At 37.7% G+C, this 18,400-nt stretch overlaps 1 protein-coding gene across 4 annotated transcripts in view; it reads left to right on the top strand.

The window, feature by feature from the left end:
- The first annotated feature begins 820 nt into the window (after nt 1-820).
- Nucleotides 821-18,400, top strand: part of agl (amylo-alpha-1, 6-glucosidase, 4-alpha-glucanotransferase) — a 118,887-nt gene continuing 101,307 nt past the window's right edge. Inside the window, exons 1-3 of one of the 4 annotated variants that reach the window (XM_023334841.1) lie at nt 5,550-5,653; nt 13,519-13,574; nt 17,017-17,143. In XM_023334841.1, the coding sequence (XP_023190609.1) occupies nt 13,560-13,574; nt 17,017-17,143 (142 nt within the window). In that variant the 5' untranslated portion in view covers nt 5,550-5,653; nt 13,519-13,559. Of the gene's footprint in view, nt 966-5,549; nt 5,654-13,518; nt 13,575-17,016; nt 17,144-18,400 lie in introns of those variants that run through there. The other 3 variants (XM_023334838.1, XM_023334840.1, XM_023334839.1) reach the window with 3 other exon arrangements.

The following is an 18,400-nucleotide window of genomic DNA, read 5'->3' as shown; positions in this document are numbered from 1 at the left end:
GTAGTGTGAAGCTGGTGGAAACTGTCCCCGCTAAAATGTAAATTTACAAGTTCATTTGGTGCTGATTTTGTAATTACATGCTAGACGTGCTTAGACGTTCAAGGGAAAAAGAGTGATTTTGTTTCATGATTACGGTTTTTAGCTATAACGGTTGTAAAACAGCCGTTATAGAGAGTTTGCTACATGTATCTAAACTTCGATCCACTCCCCGACCCAATCTTATTAAGGTTACGGTGGTATCCTGACGTGTTGTGTTATCTTTTGATAGGAAGTGTTAAAGTTACTCTCTGTTACATGTACCGGAAATCAGTTCTCATGAGTTTCAAACATTTATTATAGACGTTACCACTTTTCCCCTACTACCTTGTAATTGATTCTACTGTACTAGCTTAAGCTAGATCTAGTCATCTAAATATGCCCATATTAAATTATAGAACTAATAATATGATTACATTTTCAGAGTTATTACAATTCAAAGAAATTAGTAGCCTTAAAATTTCACTGCACTTGAGAAATAGGTTTTCTTTTTATGTAAATCTGTAAGATTTAAATTGATTGTTGAATTGTTTTGATTTGGCCCTTGGATGCTGTCACAGCTGGTAGGGGCTGATGTTGTTTATTGAAGTAGATGGAATATGGTTGTTTTGGAGCAACGGAAGGACACATGGACATGAATGCACAAAGGAATGTTCAATGTATGATTGCATGATTTCATGATTTTGACAATTTCTAATAAAGAGACAGAGTTTGGGGAAGAAGACGGCGGTCGTTCTTTCGTTCACTAAAGCTGTTCTTGTTTACAGGCTTCCAACTCAGAAGAAAGGAGAAGCAGAGACAAAACAAAACAAACATCAATTGTTACAACTGTTTCAATACAGCTGAGACGTTTAACACCCCTGGAGAACCGCCACCACCTTCACCTCAGCCTGGACACAAACAAATTAGGGTGGGATTAAACAAAGCAAGTAAGTACTACTACAATATAGACATGGACAAGTACTAAAATGAAGTCATCTCAACTTCAGACATATATCTATTTAAAAAATTTTAAAATTTAAAAAAAACAAAACAAGGCTTTAATTGAGTGATGTAAAAGCCAAACACTGCTACCAGCAGCAATGCCAGAGGCCACACAGAACAATCCCCAAACAATAGAATATAACCCAAAGTAAACAAGTGTAGTAGTTTCGGAAAACGGTAGAATGTAGAGGAGGAAGCCATTTTCACCTACAAGAGCTAGATGACTCCACCCCAAGCAGAGTCCCTTCATGCCCAACAGCAGGATCAGCTTGCCAGTATTTTCTACATATGAACTATTGTCATGTTTTTTTACTATTGAAGTGCATGGATGCAATAAAAAGTACATACCGGTTTTATGTTGCCAAGATTGATTGGGGAGATGAAATTACTACAGATGGGCTATCTGAAGCCAGGCTTCGAGGCGTGTGCCGAGTAAAAAGGGGGCGTGTCAGATGAAGCCCCGCTTCGTTGCTTGTGTCGTCTTCCTGAGAACCACGTGACTGGTAACACCTTACCACAGGGGCTGCTTTTCATTGGCTGATGCCCATTCTACGTGGTCACGTGCGTGGCCGTCTCACAAACACACGCTTCCCGTTAGATAAGAACAGCATAATGGCAGCACTGATACAACTTCTACACCTTGAAGCCTGTCTGCTACACAGTCTTACATTAGCTAAACAGATCAATATCCAATGTGTACTGTATCTGATATACACTAAAGATTTTATTTTAGCAGAAAAGGCTTTGGACTAAACTGTTACTCATGCTAGCCACTCTAGCACCAAGTACAGCTAGTCAATCAACCATTGCTGTGTTCAGAGAAGAGCTGATTAATAATCGAGAAATAAATATCAAGCCTGGAAACTTGATATTGTAATGGACTGAATGTTATGTTTTTAACGTAATCTTTGCTCGTCTTGCGGGGCGCAGGCGATTGCCACGGTAACAGGTGTGCTTAAACTACAAAGAGAGAGAGAGAGTAAACAGGTACGAGTGGTTTTGAGTTGATCACCTGTTCGGGTTATTTTACCTTTGTTTACCTTTGTTGTGGCGCATTACAGCCGCTGTAGTTTCTAAATGTTGGACTAATTACCTCGTTCGTTTGTGAGTATGCGTCATTCACAAAAAACATCAAATAGAACAAATATATTTCATAAAATTTTAACAAACAAATGGCTTCTACCGTGGTAATTATGTGAAATTAAATTAATTATATCCCAACTTCAGAAGATTTGCCTTTACCTTTATAGAGCTCTTTGGTTCCTCCTATCAGTCTGTAGTTTCTCATATTGAGGTCATCAAACCAAATTTCAGATCTACCATAACTGACTGACACCTGCTGGCCTCAGGTTTACAACCAGCTTGTGACTGAGAAACCAGTAACCTCCTCCCAGATGATGACATGAACTTGCTAGTTCCTCTGTCCATTGTAGTAGCTGATGTATTGTGAAAATCCGGTAGAAATGATGCACTAATCAAGTCATGTTTACATAGAAACAACGCACCGCGAGGCTTTGTTTGTGAGACTTGGGTTGGTTGTGGGCGGAGCTTGGTAAGGTCCATTGCATGGGTCTCTGCTTCACTTGTGTCGGTTTTCAAAATAAAAGCGTGATGAGCCGTGCTGCTTCATGGCATGGGTTATTCTATTTGATCGCGCATCAGAGGAATATTTGTCTTCAGCAGTGGCCGAAATAAAAGGAACCTTTTATACTTCATGTATAAAAGGTATAAAAGTTTCCTTTTATACATGAAGGAACAACAATTTTCTCAATTGTTGATTATGGTATATGACTTTATATGTGTATGTGTGTTTTTATTATGTAAATCACTTTGAAACTGCATTGTTGTTGAAATGTGCTACACAAATAAACTTGATTGAAATGGAGCCAGCAAGAAGAAAAAATCTGACATCTGGGAAGACTTCGAGATGATCGCTCACAAGATTCTTAAATAAAAATAATTAACCCCTTCACCTCCAAAATTCTCACCTTCTTGAATTTTCCACTATTTCTTTGTTCTGCAAAAATATATCAGTCTTACACAGCAGAAACAGAGTTAAAGCTGTTGGAAGAATAAAATTATGGCCTGATGAGTGCAAATGTAAGGGATCAGATCCAACTAGAAATCCAAGAAAAAGAGAATTTTTGAAGAATTTTAGTTTTTCAAGAGGCAAATCAAAAATCAAAGAATACTAACCGCCCCAACAAGCACCGCACTCCGAATACACTAAAACAAATGTCTATTATCAAATCAGTCGATGACAAAAGAAAAGAGCCACTGACAGTCAACATATACCAGGATTGACTACAAATAATTTTAATAACTAAAAAAGATTAGTTAAATAGGATTTAATTGACTCTCTAAACATGAGTTTGACAAAAACACTGTGACAATATTGCATTTACTAATTTTTTGAAGTATGTCTATCTGAGTGACAAGGCTGCCACAGTTTCAACAGCAGATGTAAGTGAGAAATGAATGAACCACCGAATAACGAACCTTTGGGCAAAGCAATGGGCGGGAAGCTTCATTGCTTCACGAGGCTTCATTTGGCCATCACTAGAAATTACAACCAGTAGCAGCAGGAGACTTCAGACAGTTTCTAAATTAACAATTTGAGTTACACAACTGCAATAACAGCTCTTATACAAGAGAAACAATACTAAGAAGCAGGGCCGGCCCAAGCCTCCATGGGGCCCTAAGAGAAATTTGGTTTTGGGGACCTTTAGTCCTGCTAACAATGTGGACTACAATCAGCAGTCCGATCAATAGATCATTCACACACTTGCTATAAACTTATTGCATCTCTAGCAGTGCTGTTTACATTATAGACATGTATAATAATGGGATACATTTATTGGCCAATGGATTTATCGACCAGTTGATTTCTGGGCTCCAATTTCCTTAATGTTGGGGGATCGTGATCTGCTGATACTTACATGTGAAGCCCATCTTATCTCCTAATCTGATCTTCTTCAGCAAAGGTTTAAAAATCAGTCTCGGGGGCGTGCCGTGGTGGCATAGTGGTTGGCGCGACCCGTATTTGGAGGCCTTGAGTCCTCGACGTGGCCGTCGCGGGTTCGACTCCCGGACCCGACGACGTGTGCCGCATGTCTTCCCTCTTCTCCTTCCCCGTTTCCTGTCAGCCTACTATCATATAAGGGACACTAGAGCCCACAAAAAGACCCCCTGGAGGGGTAAAAAAAAAAAAAAAAAATCAGTCTCTGTCCTCTTCTGCTCTTCAGTGAGAGGTTTGACTGACAGACCGGCCCACCATGTCAAGTCTGAACGTTTACAGTTAACAATATTCACCCCACTGTTGCCAATTCAGTGACTTTCTTGTTATATTTAGGAAGAAATATAGCAAGAAATTTAGTAGACAAAATTAAAACAATTCAAATCCTGAGAATGTGGACTAGTGCCGGTACTGGACTGATTCTGAGCCTTCAAATGATTTTAACAGAAGTTTCACATAACTTATTAGTTGATGTAAAAATAATGTTTGTTTTAGCCATAAAATAATTATGCTCAGCAGCAAACAACATATCCCCAACTACAGCATAGAGTAGCTCATCGATGTAGCAGCTATGTAGCCTGACATAAAAACATTTTGCTAGATAATGTCAAACACTGAGAAGTTTTAATTATTGTTATCAAAATTTATCAAACACTGCTTTTTGAGGCCAAAAATACCTCAGAAATAGACAGAGCCAACCATTAGAATCAACTCATTTAAAGTTTAAACGCAGCTTCACACAATGACCATAGCATAAATGTTTGGCTGTTGACTGGTCCGTTCAAGGTCGCTATCAAGCTAATTTTCTATTAGCAGCTTTACAAATTGTTTACATTACATTACCAATACATATTCAAACAAACTATTATCTTGGTTTTTTTCTATTCTTCCTCTTTCTTTTCTTCCTCCCTGAAGAAGAAGTCATTTTTTGAGACAATGTTTTGCTTACTTAACTTCTGACCGGAGCTTTGGACCTTTGGATGTGCTCTGCTCATTGCATAGCAGCTCATGTTACAGGCGAAGCGTGCGGTACCTACCGCAGCCACCAGGGGCCCCAAGAGCATTTTCTTTTCTTCTTACCAATAAAATTATAATTTCTACATACATTATTAAATATATATTATTGAAAATACAAATCACTTCATAATGAAATTGTGTGTTTTTCATATTATAATGACAGAAATTATTACTAAAAAAATCTTTTTTTAAAAATCTCCCCTTAGTGGCCTTGGGGCCCTAAGCGGCTGCTTAGTTTGCTTATTCCTTGGGCCAGCCCTGACTCCACGTTAACAAACCGGAGTTTTCCCCTGTCCTTCAGTTAGAATTCCTTTCGTGAAAAAGGGAAATGAATGGATTTTCTGAGTTAAAACCTGTAGGAAAAGTAATTTTACACACGCTCACGCCCACACACGTACTCACACACGCGCACGCACACACACACACACACACACACCGACTGTCTGCTTCCGTGCGTGTTGCACAGGGTACTACGGTAATGGTGCAACCCACCGATCTTGTCCCCTCCCCCTCAATACAGCAGCTGTTCATCCAAGGTGGAAAGGTTACTCTGCAGACTGTTCTCCTGTGGCTGTGACGAACCAACGACACATCTGACAGGTATACACAGATGGACATTAGAACAAGCTTTTGCACTGCGTTGCAGGATTCACCTGTTATAGCTCACTGTTAGGAGTGACTACCCATGCTAATAGCTGCTAGCTCGGTAGTGGTATCAGCAGCTATATTAGCCACCGGACATAGGTTAAACTTCCTCTTGCAACCTTGACTGTAACATGACTCTTTCAACGTAGAGCTCGGTAACACCTTATAAGGGCAGACAGGTTGAGGTTGGTACTTCGATTCAGCATATCAAAACTATTACCATTTTCGCCCTACAAAGTTACTTATTAGTGTTATGTTGCTAGTTTGCGGAAATGCCCAGTGCTACCTGTCAAACGCCAGCACAGAATTTAGCTTCATCTTTCTGTACCTTTTGGTGAAAATCTAAACGAACAGCACCACCCACTGCTGATGATGCATGACTAACGACAACAAAACACAAACTAACCTCGCGTTAATTGAGCTTCTTTTAAATAAGTAAGGTGCAGTTGAGCCCACTTGTTTCGAATCATTCGGTAGACGGATCAAATTAATTGAAGAATTGAAACTATGTTTTAAAATGTTTCTGACTACATTTACATGGAGTTCGGAGTGCAGCCATAAAGGGGCATTCATGTTGAAACAGGTGTTACAGGAAAATCTGTGACCCATAATTTTCTCTGACAGCAAGGGGCGATAGCGTGCAAGTACGTCTTGAAGATCAGCGTTTTTGAAGAATATTTACTTAAACTGCATAAATATTGATACAGCTGGGATTGTAAGCTTCAGGGCTCCTTAATTACAATTACATTATCGGAGAAAATATAATGTATTATTTTGTATTTGAGGCTGAACACAGTTTGACCGACAATCGCATTGAATGATTATGTGTTGTCGATAAAATATGTAAGCCAACTGCGGCCGTTTAATAAATCGATAAACGATTAAGAAATTATTCTAAGAGCTCTGGTAGTTTTCTGGTAGCTAAAATCACACTGATCAGAAATTGTGATGGGCAGAATAATTTACAGGCCTGTGACCTGACTGCACAGGCCTGTAAATAATGTGATTTTAGCTATTTGAGGGTTAAAAATTGTTAGAAATACACCCAGCTTGTAGTGAAGAGATGGTAGAACTCTGAACGTTTTTAACGTTTTAAACATTATACGTTTAAGACGTTGACATTATTTACAGGATTGCGGTAACATCGGTATGCTGGTCACTTTATATCGGCATGAACCTGGTATGTGCTTAAAGACCTGAATAGTGATGAGAGCTTTATAAATAGATAAGACCAGAGTTCTTGACCTTCTCCTGATCACAGCAGGCTCCGAGTGGGGGGTTAAGTGGAGGCTCCAGCTGGGTTCAGTGACTCAGGATGCATTAACCTGCCTTGATCGTTACACAACTGTACCCAGACTGTGGGAAATTTTTCTGCCAAAATTCGAGAGCACATATTTTCAGTCTGAAAGCAGGATTTGATGTCTTTTGTTCTCAAAACTTTTAATACTTGTGCTTACATTTTTATTTTGAAAGCAGGACTTCATGTCTTTCGTTTCAAAACTTGTAATTCTCATACTCAAAACTTCTCCTCATGCTCAGAAATAGTCTGTGCTTGGAGCAAATCTTCACTTGCTCGCTTGAGGATTATTTTTCTGCCATAATCCAAGAGCATGCATTTTCAGTCTGAAAGCAGGATTTCATGTCCTTTGTTATCAAAAATTTTAATACTTGTGCTTATATTTTTATTTTGAAAGCAGGGCTTCAGGTCTTTCTTCTCAAAACTTGTAATGCTTGTACTCAAAACTTATATAGATTTATAAACATAGAATTATAAATATACACAACTTGCATGTCATTATTTACATACAGAAATTTTGCGCTTGCGTACAATGCTGGAAGGCACAAAGACTGTCATCCTCAGCCACGTTAACTCAATGGAACTTGGAAATATAGGTATTATTAATTCCGTACTATGCTCCACAGCAAAGGGAAAAACCGAAGTACAACTTGAAACGACTTCATTTTTGCTCTTTGTGTCAGCCAAGATACAGACTCGTTGCCATAGCAACTGACAACAATGCCACTTTATGTTTTAGGATTTAACACCAAAAAATATTTTGCATAAAGAACAGAACATTCAGCCTGTTGCTTCAATATGTTTTTAGGCTTAATATTTTATTAATAAGTGATTCCTGTGGTAGATTAGCTACCACTGCTATTAGCTAATCTAACAGTAGATTGTGGATTGTTTCTTTATTGAATTCTTTACACATATAAACTGCAGCTCACAACATGCACACTTCATAAAAAACTAAACAAAAGAATGTTATTGCCTTTGCTTATTGATAATATCCGTTCATCCAAAGCCAAGTCTTTTCTTGTATACCACTCAGTTTGAGTATCATCAGTCTGTCTCAAAGAAAACCTTTCAGCTCTGGTGTTGGTCTTCCTTTAGTTATTTCCTGCTTCAATTGAAAAATCCACTTTATAAAACTGTTTAAGTGTAGAAATGTAGTCATCCATGTTGACGTTGGAGAAGAGGAGAAAACAATAAATATATCGCTGTACTGCTTTATTTATTTTACTGTATGGCTAGCTCACTATCACTTTCTCTGCAGTTGTGGAGTCACAAAACCAATGTCTGTGATAACGAGGCGCCCCCTGCCATGAGGCAAGAAACCTGCCTGCCTTACCTCTCCCGTTTATGATCGCTTCTCAGCACACAAAACAAGTTACACACACAGTTGGTGACAAAGAACCCTAAATGATGGAAAATTTGTTCATATATTAAATGTTTTTAAACCATTTTATTGGCGTCGTAAAGACAGGAGGAACATTCTCCCATCAAATGGCAGCCAGCGCAGTTAGCGAGAGGTTGATCAATCCTCAGCTCGCTGCTGTCTCACCTGTGCTTCCGAGCATTTGAATGGGAAATTGCGAAAATTAAGCAATTTTGGAGAAAAATAATCAAAATTGGTTAAGCTAATGAAAAATAAACACTTCATAGTACAAACCACAGAGTGAATATAGCAATGTAAATTATTTTTATCATTATATATTATTTTTCCATGATGACAGATGAGGCTCTACCTCACCTGCCTCCCCTGACCACACATCACTGATCTAAATATAGATCTATATTTAGATGTATGTCTAAATATAGATGTTCAGTGTACCACGGAGCAAAAAGCTGAGGTCGTTGTTTCTCCCTACATCCAGCGGGTGGCGCAGGTTGCTACAATAAATAATAGGAGCCATACAGGCAAACCTGCTAGAATGAAACAAATGCACCAAGTACATTTGATTCTGTTGGCCGAGAGGTTGCCAAGTGATGGTGCATTTTTGTTCCAGAAGCAAGCAGAAAATGTTTTGTAAGCGACCAGAGAGTCTGAGCAGAACGCGAGGAGAAGTTTTGAGAAGAAATACATGAAGCACTGCTTTCAAAATTAAAATGTAAGCACAAGTATTAAGTTTTGAGAACAAAAGACATGAAATCCTGCTTTCAGACTGAAAATATGTGCTCTCAAATTATGGCAGAAAATTTCCCAGAAGTCTCTCACCAGATCCTGCTGAAGTTGTGGGTTAGAGTAGGAATGCCACTGATCTCAGGGACTGGAGTTCAGACCTGGTTTAAAAATGAAGCATCAAACAGCAGAGCATATTGCTGGAATAATGTTTAATTAGGCTTACACACTATGATTACACAAATTCAAAGTACCCATATTCCTTTGTAGTCACTCTATGAACTCCAAACATGTTACACACTGTTCAATTGGGGAAAAGCAACAATTGCTGCTACTTCTTCTAAAATACAATTACAAAATACAATATGTGCATTATTTATTGAGGTACACTCAATAAATAATGAGTAAATAATAATGGGCAAATTTTTAAATACTCAGTTTAAGTGCTTGTTGTGCAGAACAATACACCTTTTTCTTCCTAGAGGAATTGTGGAGGTATAACAAAATTATAGCACCAATATGAAAATTTGGGCCAATATTGATATTAAAATATTAATACTGCTATTTTGAATGATAAATTATAATTCCAAGCATTATAAAAATATTTTCCCTAAACTTTTGATGCTGTCTAAACGCAACCACACTGCATCTCTCTTTCAGTTAAACACTCCATAATCCTGTGTTGCATCATTATCTCTGTCACATAACTTGGCAAATGCCAAATCTCCAGTCCCTTCTCCTGAAACACAAACACTAAAGGAAACAAGATAGAAATAAACATCAATTGTTAGTATCTGTGTAGTTTTTTTTAATGGACCAATCTTGATATGTTAAATAAAATAATAAACATCGTTTATCATTTTTATACAGATGTTGATGCTGTTGTATTGTGCATCACTACTATATAACATCTGGTTTACTAGAATCTGCAGTTGGCTGGTTAACAAACGTGTTGCTCACCATCTACAGTTTTAAAACAGAGTTAGTCTTATAAAAGTAACGAGTGCTGCTTCTTTAGATTCCTCAGCATGAGTGTCTGTGTTTTTTACAGCAGAAAATATTTCTGAACAGTCAGATTTTACCTTCTTGAAAGCTAGAGAAAAGGTGTAGTAGCTTTCCTTCAGCCAGCTGAGAGGTAGTAGCAAAAATGGGTGCAACTTTGGCAATGCTGTATAACTTTAGCAGTTAATCTAGCATAAAAAAATTGTAAGAACATACTGCCCTGTTCGCATGGAATAAGCAATATCTGGGGATCTCAGGTAGAATAAACGACAATGTGAACATTTGCAGTTCACACTGAGCTGTGCGAGCAGAGCAAACGCTGTGGATTTAAAATGGACTCCTATCTTGATAAATTCTATAAAGCATGGCAGCCGCCAGGCCCACACTACACTGGGGGAAACTCTGAATAGTATGTGGTCCCTACTCCCCTAGGTAAATCTAATCCTGTGTAAATAGGGCATAAGTGGGAATTGTTTTAAAAAAGTATATCTTGACCAGGCCCTCCTTAGTTTCAACTTAGTAGTTTGGGTTGGAGGTGAGTGAAATGGAGTTTTCCTTTTTACTGTTTTAACAGTCTACTGAAGTCATGCTAGATGTCTAACAATCAGTTAGATACATTGAAGTTCATATTGTCTGTCTGCACCAGACAATCTAGCAGAGTGTTCACCACACTAACAGACAATATAAGTGATTAAACTCGCAGGCAATATAAGTTCATATTGTCTGGTGCAGGCAGACAATTTGAACGTCACAGTCAGGACCTTTGACCTAGTAACATGGATTTGACTGGAACATGTCAAATCAGTTTGAAGCTTTATGTAGTGTTTTTCAAAGGTTGTGTGGTGGTTATGTGAAGTGTAAGACCTACTTCCTCATATTGTCATAGAAAACTTTGCACAAGCTGTATGTCTCAATCACCATTTAACTGAACTTTTCTTATCTCAATGTCAGTAAACAGTGTTTGTTCACATGCTGGATATATATTGAGCCAAAAGTCTGGACCCTGGACCTGGCCTCTGCAGTAACTCGCAGGGTCATTTCGCATTCCGCTGACATGTGCTCACTCTTCTCTGGGGAAATGGGTCGTTATTGTTACACGTCTCACCTGGGTTGAAACAATTGTAACAAATTATGTTTATTGATGTCTCCGCTTCTCTTTTCTTTTGAGTGGAAAGCCTGTAAACATAAATAGCTTCAGTGAATGAAGGAACGACCGCCGTCTTCTTCCCCATACTCTGTCTTTTTATTACAAATTCTCGAAATCATGAAATCATTAAATTATACAATGAACATTCCTTTGTGCAGTCATGTCCAAGTGTCCTTCCGTTGTTTTAAAACAACCATATACCATCCACTTCAGTAAACAGCATCAGCTCCCACCAGCTGTGACAGCATCAAAGGGCCAAATCAAAACAGCTCAACCATAAATTTAAATCTCACAAATTTACATAAAAAGAACATAAATTTCTCAAGTGCAGCAAACTTTTAAGGCTACTAATTTCTTTGAATTGTAATAATTCTGAAAGACTTAATCATGTTATTAGTTATATAATTTAAAATGGACATATTTAGATGACCAAATCTACTTAAAGCTCTCATAAGCTTTGAAGAACTATATGACTGAATGTACAGTGGTATCGATTACACAGTAGAGAAAAGTTGTAACATCTATAATAAATATTTGAAACGCTGATGAAAACTGATTACATGTAGCTGGGAGTAACCTTAGCACTTCTACATATCAAGCACTCTTCCTTTTAACAGATAACACAACACATGTCAGGATACCACCGTAACCTTAATAAAGTTGGGTCGGGGAGTGGAACGGAGCATATAGATACATGTAGCCATCTCTAATATGGCTGTTATATGACTGTTATAACAAAAATCTCGCTAACTGCAATTATAACAGAAATCACTCTTCTTTTTTTTTTAACTTCTAAGCATGTGATTGCGAAATCAGTACCGAATTAACTTGTCACTTTACATTTTAGGGGGGACAGTTTTCACCAGCTTCACATTACTAACCTGTAAACATGAATAGCTTCAGTAAATGAAGGAACGACCGCCGTCTTCTTCCCCAAACTCTGTCTGAGGAGCGAGGGGGTGGGGCTCCTCACTCTAGGCCTCCTGGTGAAACGCTGTCTACATTTTGGTTCCTTTTTTTTCCTTTTTGATTTGACATGGTATTTTGGTCAATTTCACTCTAAAAAAACACATATATAATGCATTGCAAAACTAATAATTTATGTGGTGGGGAGCGAGGGGGCAGGGCTCCTCACTCTAGGCCTCCTGGTGAAACGCTGTCTACATTTTGGTTCTTTTTTTCCTTTTTGATTTGATTGGTATTTTAGTTAATTTCAGTCTTAAAGAACATGTATAATGCATTGCAATACCAATAATTTATGTGGTGGCCTATACTCTTAAACAGATTTTCTTGACTATATAAACAAGTGATGATTAAAATCTCCAACTTTATGGTGCATCACATTATCAATAGGCATTTTTCCAGCTGTCAATCAAATGGTTTCAGCGCTGTACCTGGCTGAGTCCTGCTAGTACTACCCCTGAAGTAGGTATAAAAATCTGAGAACAACCGGGCTGAGTCACACCAGATGGCTCAATGGAAAATTAATCTGGCCGGGGTGGACCGAGACCGAACCGGTTAGAGGCAATCTAGTGGGAAAGCTCTTAATGTGACATTACTGAAACAGAGCTGGATTACTACATTTTTGTACAGATACATCTAAAGATACAATCCAAATTTATACTTAAAAACCACTGAAAAATTAGATATCTTTATAGATTATGGATCATAGCATATAACATCTCATTGGCTGTAGACAGAGAGATGTTAAATTGAAATTTTACCTGTATTAATAGTTAAGCTGAGTTGCCTTCAGAAACCCATTTACATACTAAGATGGAGCTGGCCGGTATTTTCCTCTGAGGAGTTTAAATTCCCTTAGTTTTAATTGTATTTTTTTTTTTTACTTCCTGAAGCGTTTACTTGCACATTGCTCATTATTATTATTATTGTCAATGTCAAGGCCAAATGTATTTATATAGCACTTTTAAAAACTGGTTTAATACTGCAGCAAAGTATACAAAAACAATAGCACAATAGAATAAGTTGATGAAAAGAGAAAAAAATAATAATATGAAAAATGAGTAATAATAAATAAGTAAAATAAAAATAAAACATCTTGGTTTTTATTTGATTTCTTTTATAACTTCCTGAATCATTTTCTTGCACACTGCTCATTATTATTATCATTAGCTTATTCCCAATATCAATTCAAGTAATGTAAAACTAGCAACGAACCGGTACTGATAATCAGTCCGATACTTGGCTGAACGTAGAAGCTCAAACGTTGTGGCCCAATATCTTACCAGTAGACTATGTGCTTTTAGGTTTCTTCTTCAGTTTGAGACTCCTCATTGTAATCTGTCTAATGCCTGTCTCTTTGGTAAGTTAATTTTGCAACTGGGATGTTTTATGTTGATTTGCTGAGGCTTCCTCTCTTCAAGAGTTGTCTGTTGCTCAGTCAAACCTCATTGTTTTGTAACATGTTGCTTCAGTGTATAGGCTGCTCTATTTGTCCTGCTGTGATATCCCTAGCTTTGTTGTTGCAGCTGAGCAGATCTTGTCTCATACATTGTATCACATGTTAGTTGCCTGTTGATCAGTAACATCAACAGGCAACATTGTTAATTTCAAAAAGTTATACTGATGTCACATTAAAACTTTTCACATTACTTTTTAAAACAAATATACAAGTGCATTTCAGGTAGAATGTTATAACAATAATTTCAGAAGGTTGACATATTGCTAAATTATTTCAGTAATTAACTTCTGAAAGTCAAGCTCATTTCATTTTATCATGTAGAGTGATGCAGAATGTTTATTTCTGTTTATTTGAAGGATTCAGGTTTACAGCTAATGAATAAATCCAAATTGATTCATTTAATGAGAGTTTCCATGGCTGCAGAAGGAAGGTCCTGGGTTTGGGATGTCAGCTTGGAGTCTTTCTGCATGGAGTTTGCATTTTCTCCCTGTGCATGTGCGGTGTCTGTGTGGGTATATATTCAGCTTATTCCCTGCATTGTATATCAACAATATGCATGTTTGGTTAGTATCCCACAGGAGAATGAGCTTAGATGTGTGTGTGTGTGTGTCGTGCATATTTGTTTGTCCTGTTATAGATTGGTAACCTGTCCTGGGTTTAACCTACCTCTCACACAGTTAGACATGCCTTTTGCGATAAACAATAAATCAATTAATCGCAAGATAAATTAAAATATCAACCTCATTTTAATTATCGACTTTATCGTTTCTTCTGGCCTTTTTCTCTTTCTGTTGATGATACTGAATGAAGAAAGGCTCAACTCCGGTGCTCTCCACTTACCTCTTCGTTCCTCATTTCCTTAGTGTAATGCCCAGCGCATACTATACAATCCTAGAGCTGTCACCCGATTGTCGGCCCATTTTCAAAACCTAGGTATCCTAGGTATACCTAGGATGCCGACAGAAATCCTAGTTATAATGGTTCGATCGTGCCTTGTGGTGTCCAACAATGGGCACAAAATAATTTCTACAAGTCCAGTTAACTAATTTTAAAACCAGGCATTAATCAATGCTTTATTACAATCTATCTGCAATGCATTTGACCAGTGTCAGTTCTGACTGAATGAATATCATTATAAGCTAACTGTATTTATATCACGTTAACGAAGAACAGCTGAAAAGTTACCGGGTTTATCAACTGCGGTAGCAATTTTGCTCCAACTCCTCCTCTTGTCATTTCCATATTCTTTGCACGAAATGTTGAATAAACCTTAATGTTGTTTCCATATATCATCTCCAGAGCCGGCCCAAGGCATAAGTAAACTAAGCAACTGCTCAGGGCCCCAGGACCACCAAGGGACCCCCTCAGTAGAACAGATTTTCTTTTCTTTTTTTTGTAATGATTTCTGTGTCATTATAATAACAAAAACACAAAATTTCATCATGAAGTAATTTGTTTTTACAGTAATATATTTGATAATGTACGTAGAAATCATTAGTTTATGGACAAAAAGAAATTGCTCTTGGGGGGCCCCCTAGTGGCCGCGGTAAGTCACGCAAGCTTCGCTGTTATTATTAGCTGCCGTGCAATGAGCAGAGCGCATCCAAACTTCCAAAACTCCGGTCGAAGACAGTTAGCAAAACTTTATAGCGACGCTTTATAGCGACCTTAAACGGTTCAGTTCAACAGCCAAACATTTATGTTGGAGTCTATGAGTGAAGCTCAGTTTTAACTTGAAATGAGTTGATTCTCCTGCTTGGCTCTGTATATTTCTGAGGTATTTTTGGCTTCAAAACGGTGTATTTGATAACCTTTGATAACAATAATTAAAACTTCTCAATGTTTGATATTGTCTAGCAAAATGTTTTCCATCAGGCTACATGGCTGCTGCATTAATATATCAATGAGCTGCTCTAAGCTGTAGTTGGTGATATGTTGTTTGCTGCTGATCATTTAAGTGGCTAAAACAAACAGTATTTTTACATCAACTTCTAAGTTATGGGAAACTTCTGTTAAAATCATTTCAAGGCTCGGAATCAACCCGGTACCGGTCCACATTCTCAGGGGAGAAAAACTCACCTGGTGCAAATGAAATTTTTAGCTATTGGAGTAACGCTTAAGAGAAATTAATTTACTCATAGAATGTCATGAATAGGTGTATAGGGCTGCACCGATTGCAGTTTTCTGTCCGGTTACCGATCTTTAAAAAGCCTGACCTACCGAATTTGATTTTGGCTGATAACGATTTTTTTGTCTGAAATGTCACTAAATGTAGAAAGAAAGTCACTGAGTTGGCAACAGTGGGGTGAATGTTGTTAGCTGTAAATGTGCAGACCTGACCTGGTGGGCCGGTCTATCAGTCAAACCTCTCACTGCAGAGCAGAAGGGGATAGAGGCTGATTTTTAAACCTTTGCTGACGAAAATAAGATCAGTGGATAAGATGGGCTTCACATGTAAGTATCAGCCGATCACGATCCCCCAAAATTAACCCAGAAATCGACTGGCTGATAAATGTATCTTATATTATACATGCATAAGGTATAATGCAAACAGCACCATCAGAGATGCAATAAGTGCATAGCAGGTGTGCGAATGACTAAATCATTCGCACACTGAAGGGCAATAATGTTGATTCCAGCAATCCACATTGTTAGCAGAAATAGAGGGCCCCAAAACCAAATTTTGCTTAGGGCCCCATGGAGGCGTGGGCCGAACCTGATCATCTCCAATGTCCGCTGGACTTCGGGTTGAGCCTGTTAGTTGTTTGGGATTCCCCTCCGTGCCCCTCCCCCCAAAAAATACAGAGGGGAATTCACGCTTTCTTATTGGCTACCTGTCACATTCAACAGGTCTGCCTTAATGCAGTTGGGAAAAACCCCTGATTTAGATCGGAGCAGCAACGATGATCTACCGTATTCAAGCACATTTTTTGTTATTGGAGACTGAGAATCCATTTTATTTTTGCTTTTGGTTTTGTTTATTTTGTTTATCAGTTCCAGTGTTAAGTGTTCTTTTGAAAATAAAGTGTATCTATCTTTTGCAGGAAATCGCATGCATTATCACGTCATTTCCATTAAATCAGTGTAAAAATGTCCTCAAACAATATTATCATTTATTACAATAATTTTTGAGACAATCGCTCAGCAAAATTTGTTATCGTGACAGGCCTACTTGTGTGGTGCAATCCCTTTCATTAAATCCAATGCCAGTAAATTTCTCCACTTCAGTGGAAAATATCTGATGTCAAAGGAAGCATCTGTGTATGGTTTATTCAGAGATATGCTGTGTTGGAGTCCAGTGAGTACATTAATAAAGTAACTTGTTGTTTTTCTTCCCTCACAGGAGACCAGGGTTCCCTCCAAGTTCAGGAGAACTCCCATGATGCTGCCTCAGCACCTCAAGCAAATCAGAGTCCTCATGCTTAACGGAAAGGAGAATTTAGAGAGAACTTTGTTCAGACTTGAACAAGGTAATTATTCTCCTGCTTCATATTTATCTTAAAATTATGGACATCTTTTTTTAGAGATTTTGGTGACACTTTCGTCAAATAAAGTGTTACTGAGATTTTACATGTTGCATGTTGTTGAACAGTATTTTATGTGGGATGTTATGACTGACCTATGTATCCTATTCTGTACCCACATTCTCTGCCATTAAAACTGATCTGCACCTGCTTTTTGTGTTTACACAGAAAGAGAAGCTCTCGCAAAACTCCACACATCGACACTCAGTGACACATACACTATATTGCCAAAGGTATTCGCTCAACTGCCTTGACTCACATATGAGCTTAAGTGAAATCCCATAAAACATATTTATGTGTTGGAATGGCCCAGTCAAAGTCCAGACCTTAACCCTATTGAGAATATGTGGATCTGAAAACTGTTCACAAACTCTCTCCATCTAATCTGACGGAACCTGAGCAGTTTTGCAAAGAAGATCAGTGCAAAAATATCAGTCACTACATGTTTGTAGAAGGAAACCCAAAAAGTCATAAAGACAGCTACCGTTGATACTGACTAAATTTATGTAAACTTCTGAATTCAAAGAATGTTGCAAAAAAAAAATCTAAAAAATGTTATTGCCAAGTTTTCTGACATTTAGCTAATAACTAATTCTAACTAGATAAAACAAGAAAAGATTGCTCTAGTTTAACTTCAGACAGTGAGAAAAAATTTTATTTTTATTCTGTGATTGTAAATATCTAGTATTAGTTGTGCTGTTTTGCATTCAACCAGATTCACTAAGTTTAGATTGTTTGAATTATGTTATAAAGTAATCTGCAGAACCATAGAACTGCATAATTTTTTAGTGTCCTTATTAATCTCTTTTTTACTCTATGAAATTGTTTCAGTGCCAGAGGTTGCGCTAGACATTTTCATTATCCATCATCTTGACCGACATCATTAAAAAAAATCGGTCATGTACCATTTTTACCTGTCAATTTATAATCATATTAGCATAGGCGTCTTAGCTGCATTTTCATGCTGTTTAGTTAATATTCACCTAGTTGAACTGTGAATCCAGAACCAATCACACATAAAGCAGATAATTGCATCTAAATTTTTCTCTATAGTGCTGTTTTGTACAAACTCCCTCCAAACCTGCTCAATATCCAGGTATGTTGTGATGAGTGAGCTGTAGAGCATTTGAACTGAACATGCTTTCCCTTGGTCATAAATAAAATATTTCTTGGTAGTTTGTATGTATCTTACATGTAGTTTCC

This window comes from Xiphophorus maculatus, chromosome 6, assembly GCF_002775205.1.
Source record: "Xiphophorus maculatus strain JP 163 A chromosome 6, X_maculatus-5.0-male, whole genome shotgun sequence".
NCBI classification, from domain to species: domain Eukaryota; kingdom Metazoa; phylum Chordata; class Actinopteri; order Cyprinodontiformes; family Poeciliidae; genus Xiphophorus; species Xiphophorus maculatus.
Note: the sequence above shows the minus strand (reverse complement) of the source record. Positions and strands in the feature narration are given on the sequence as shown.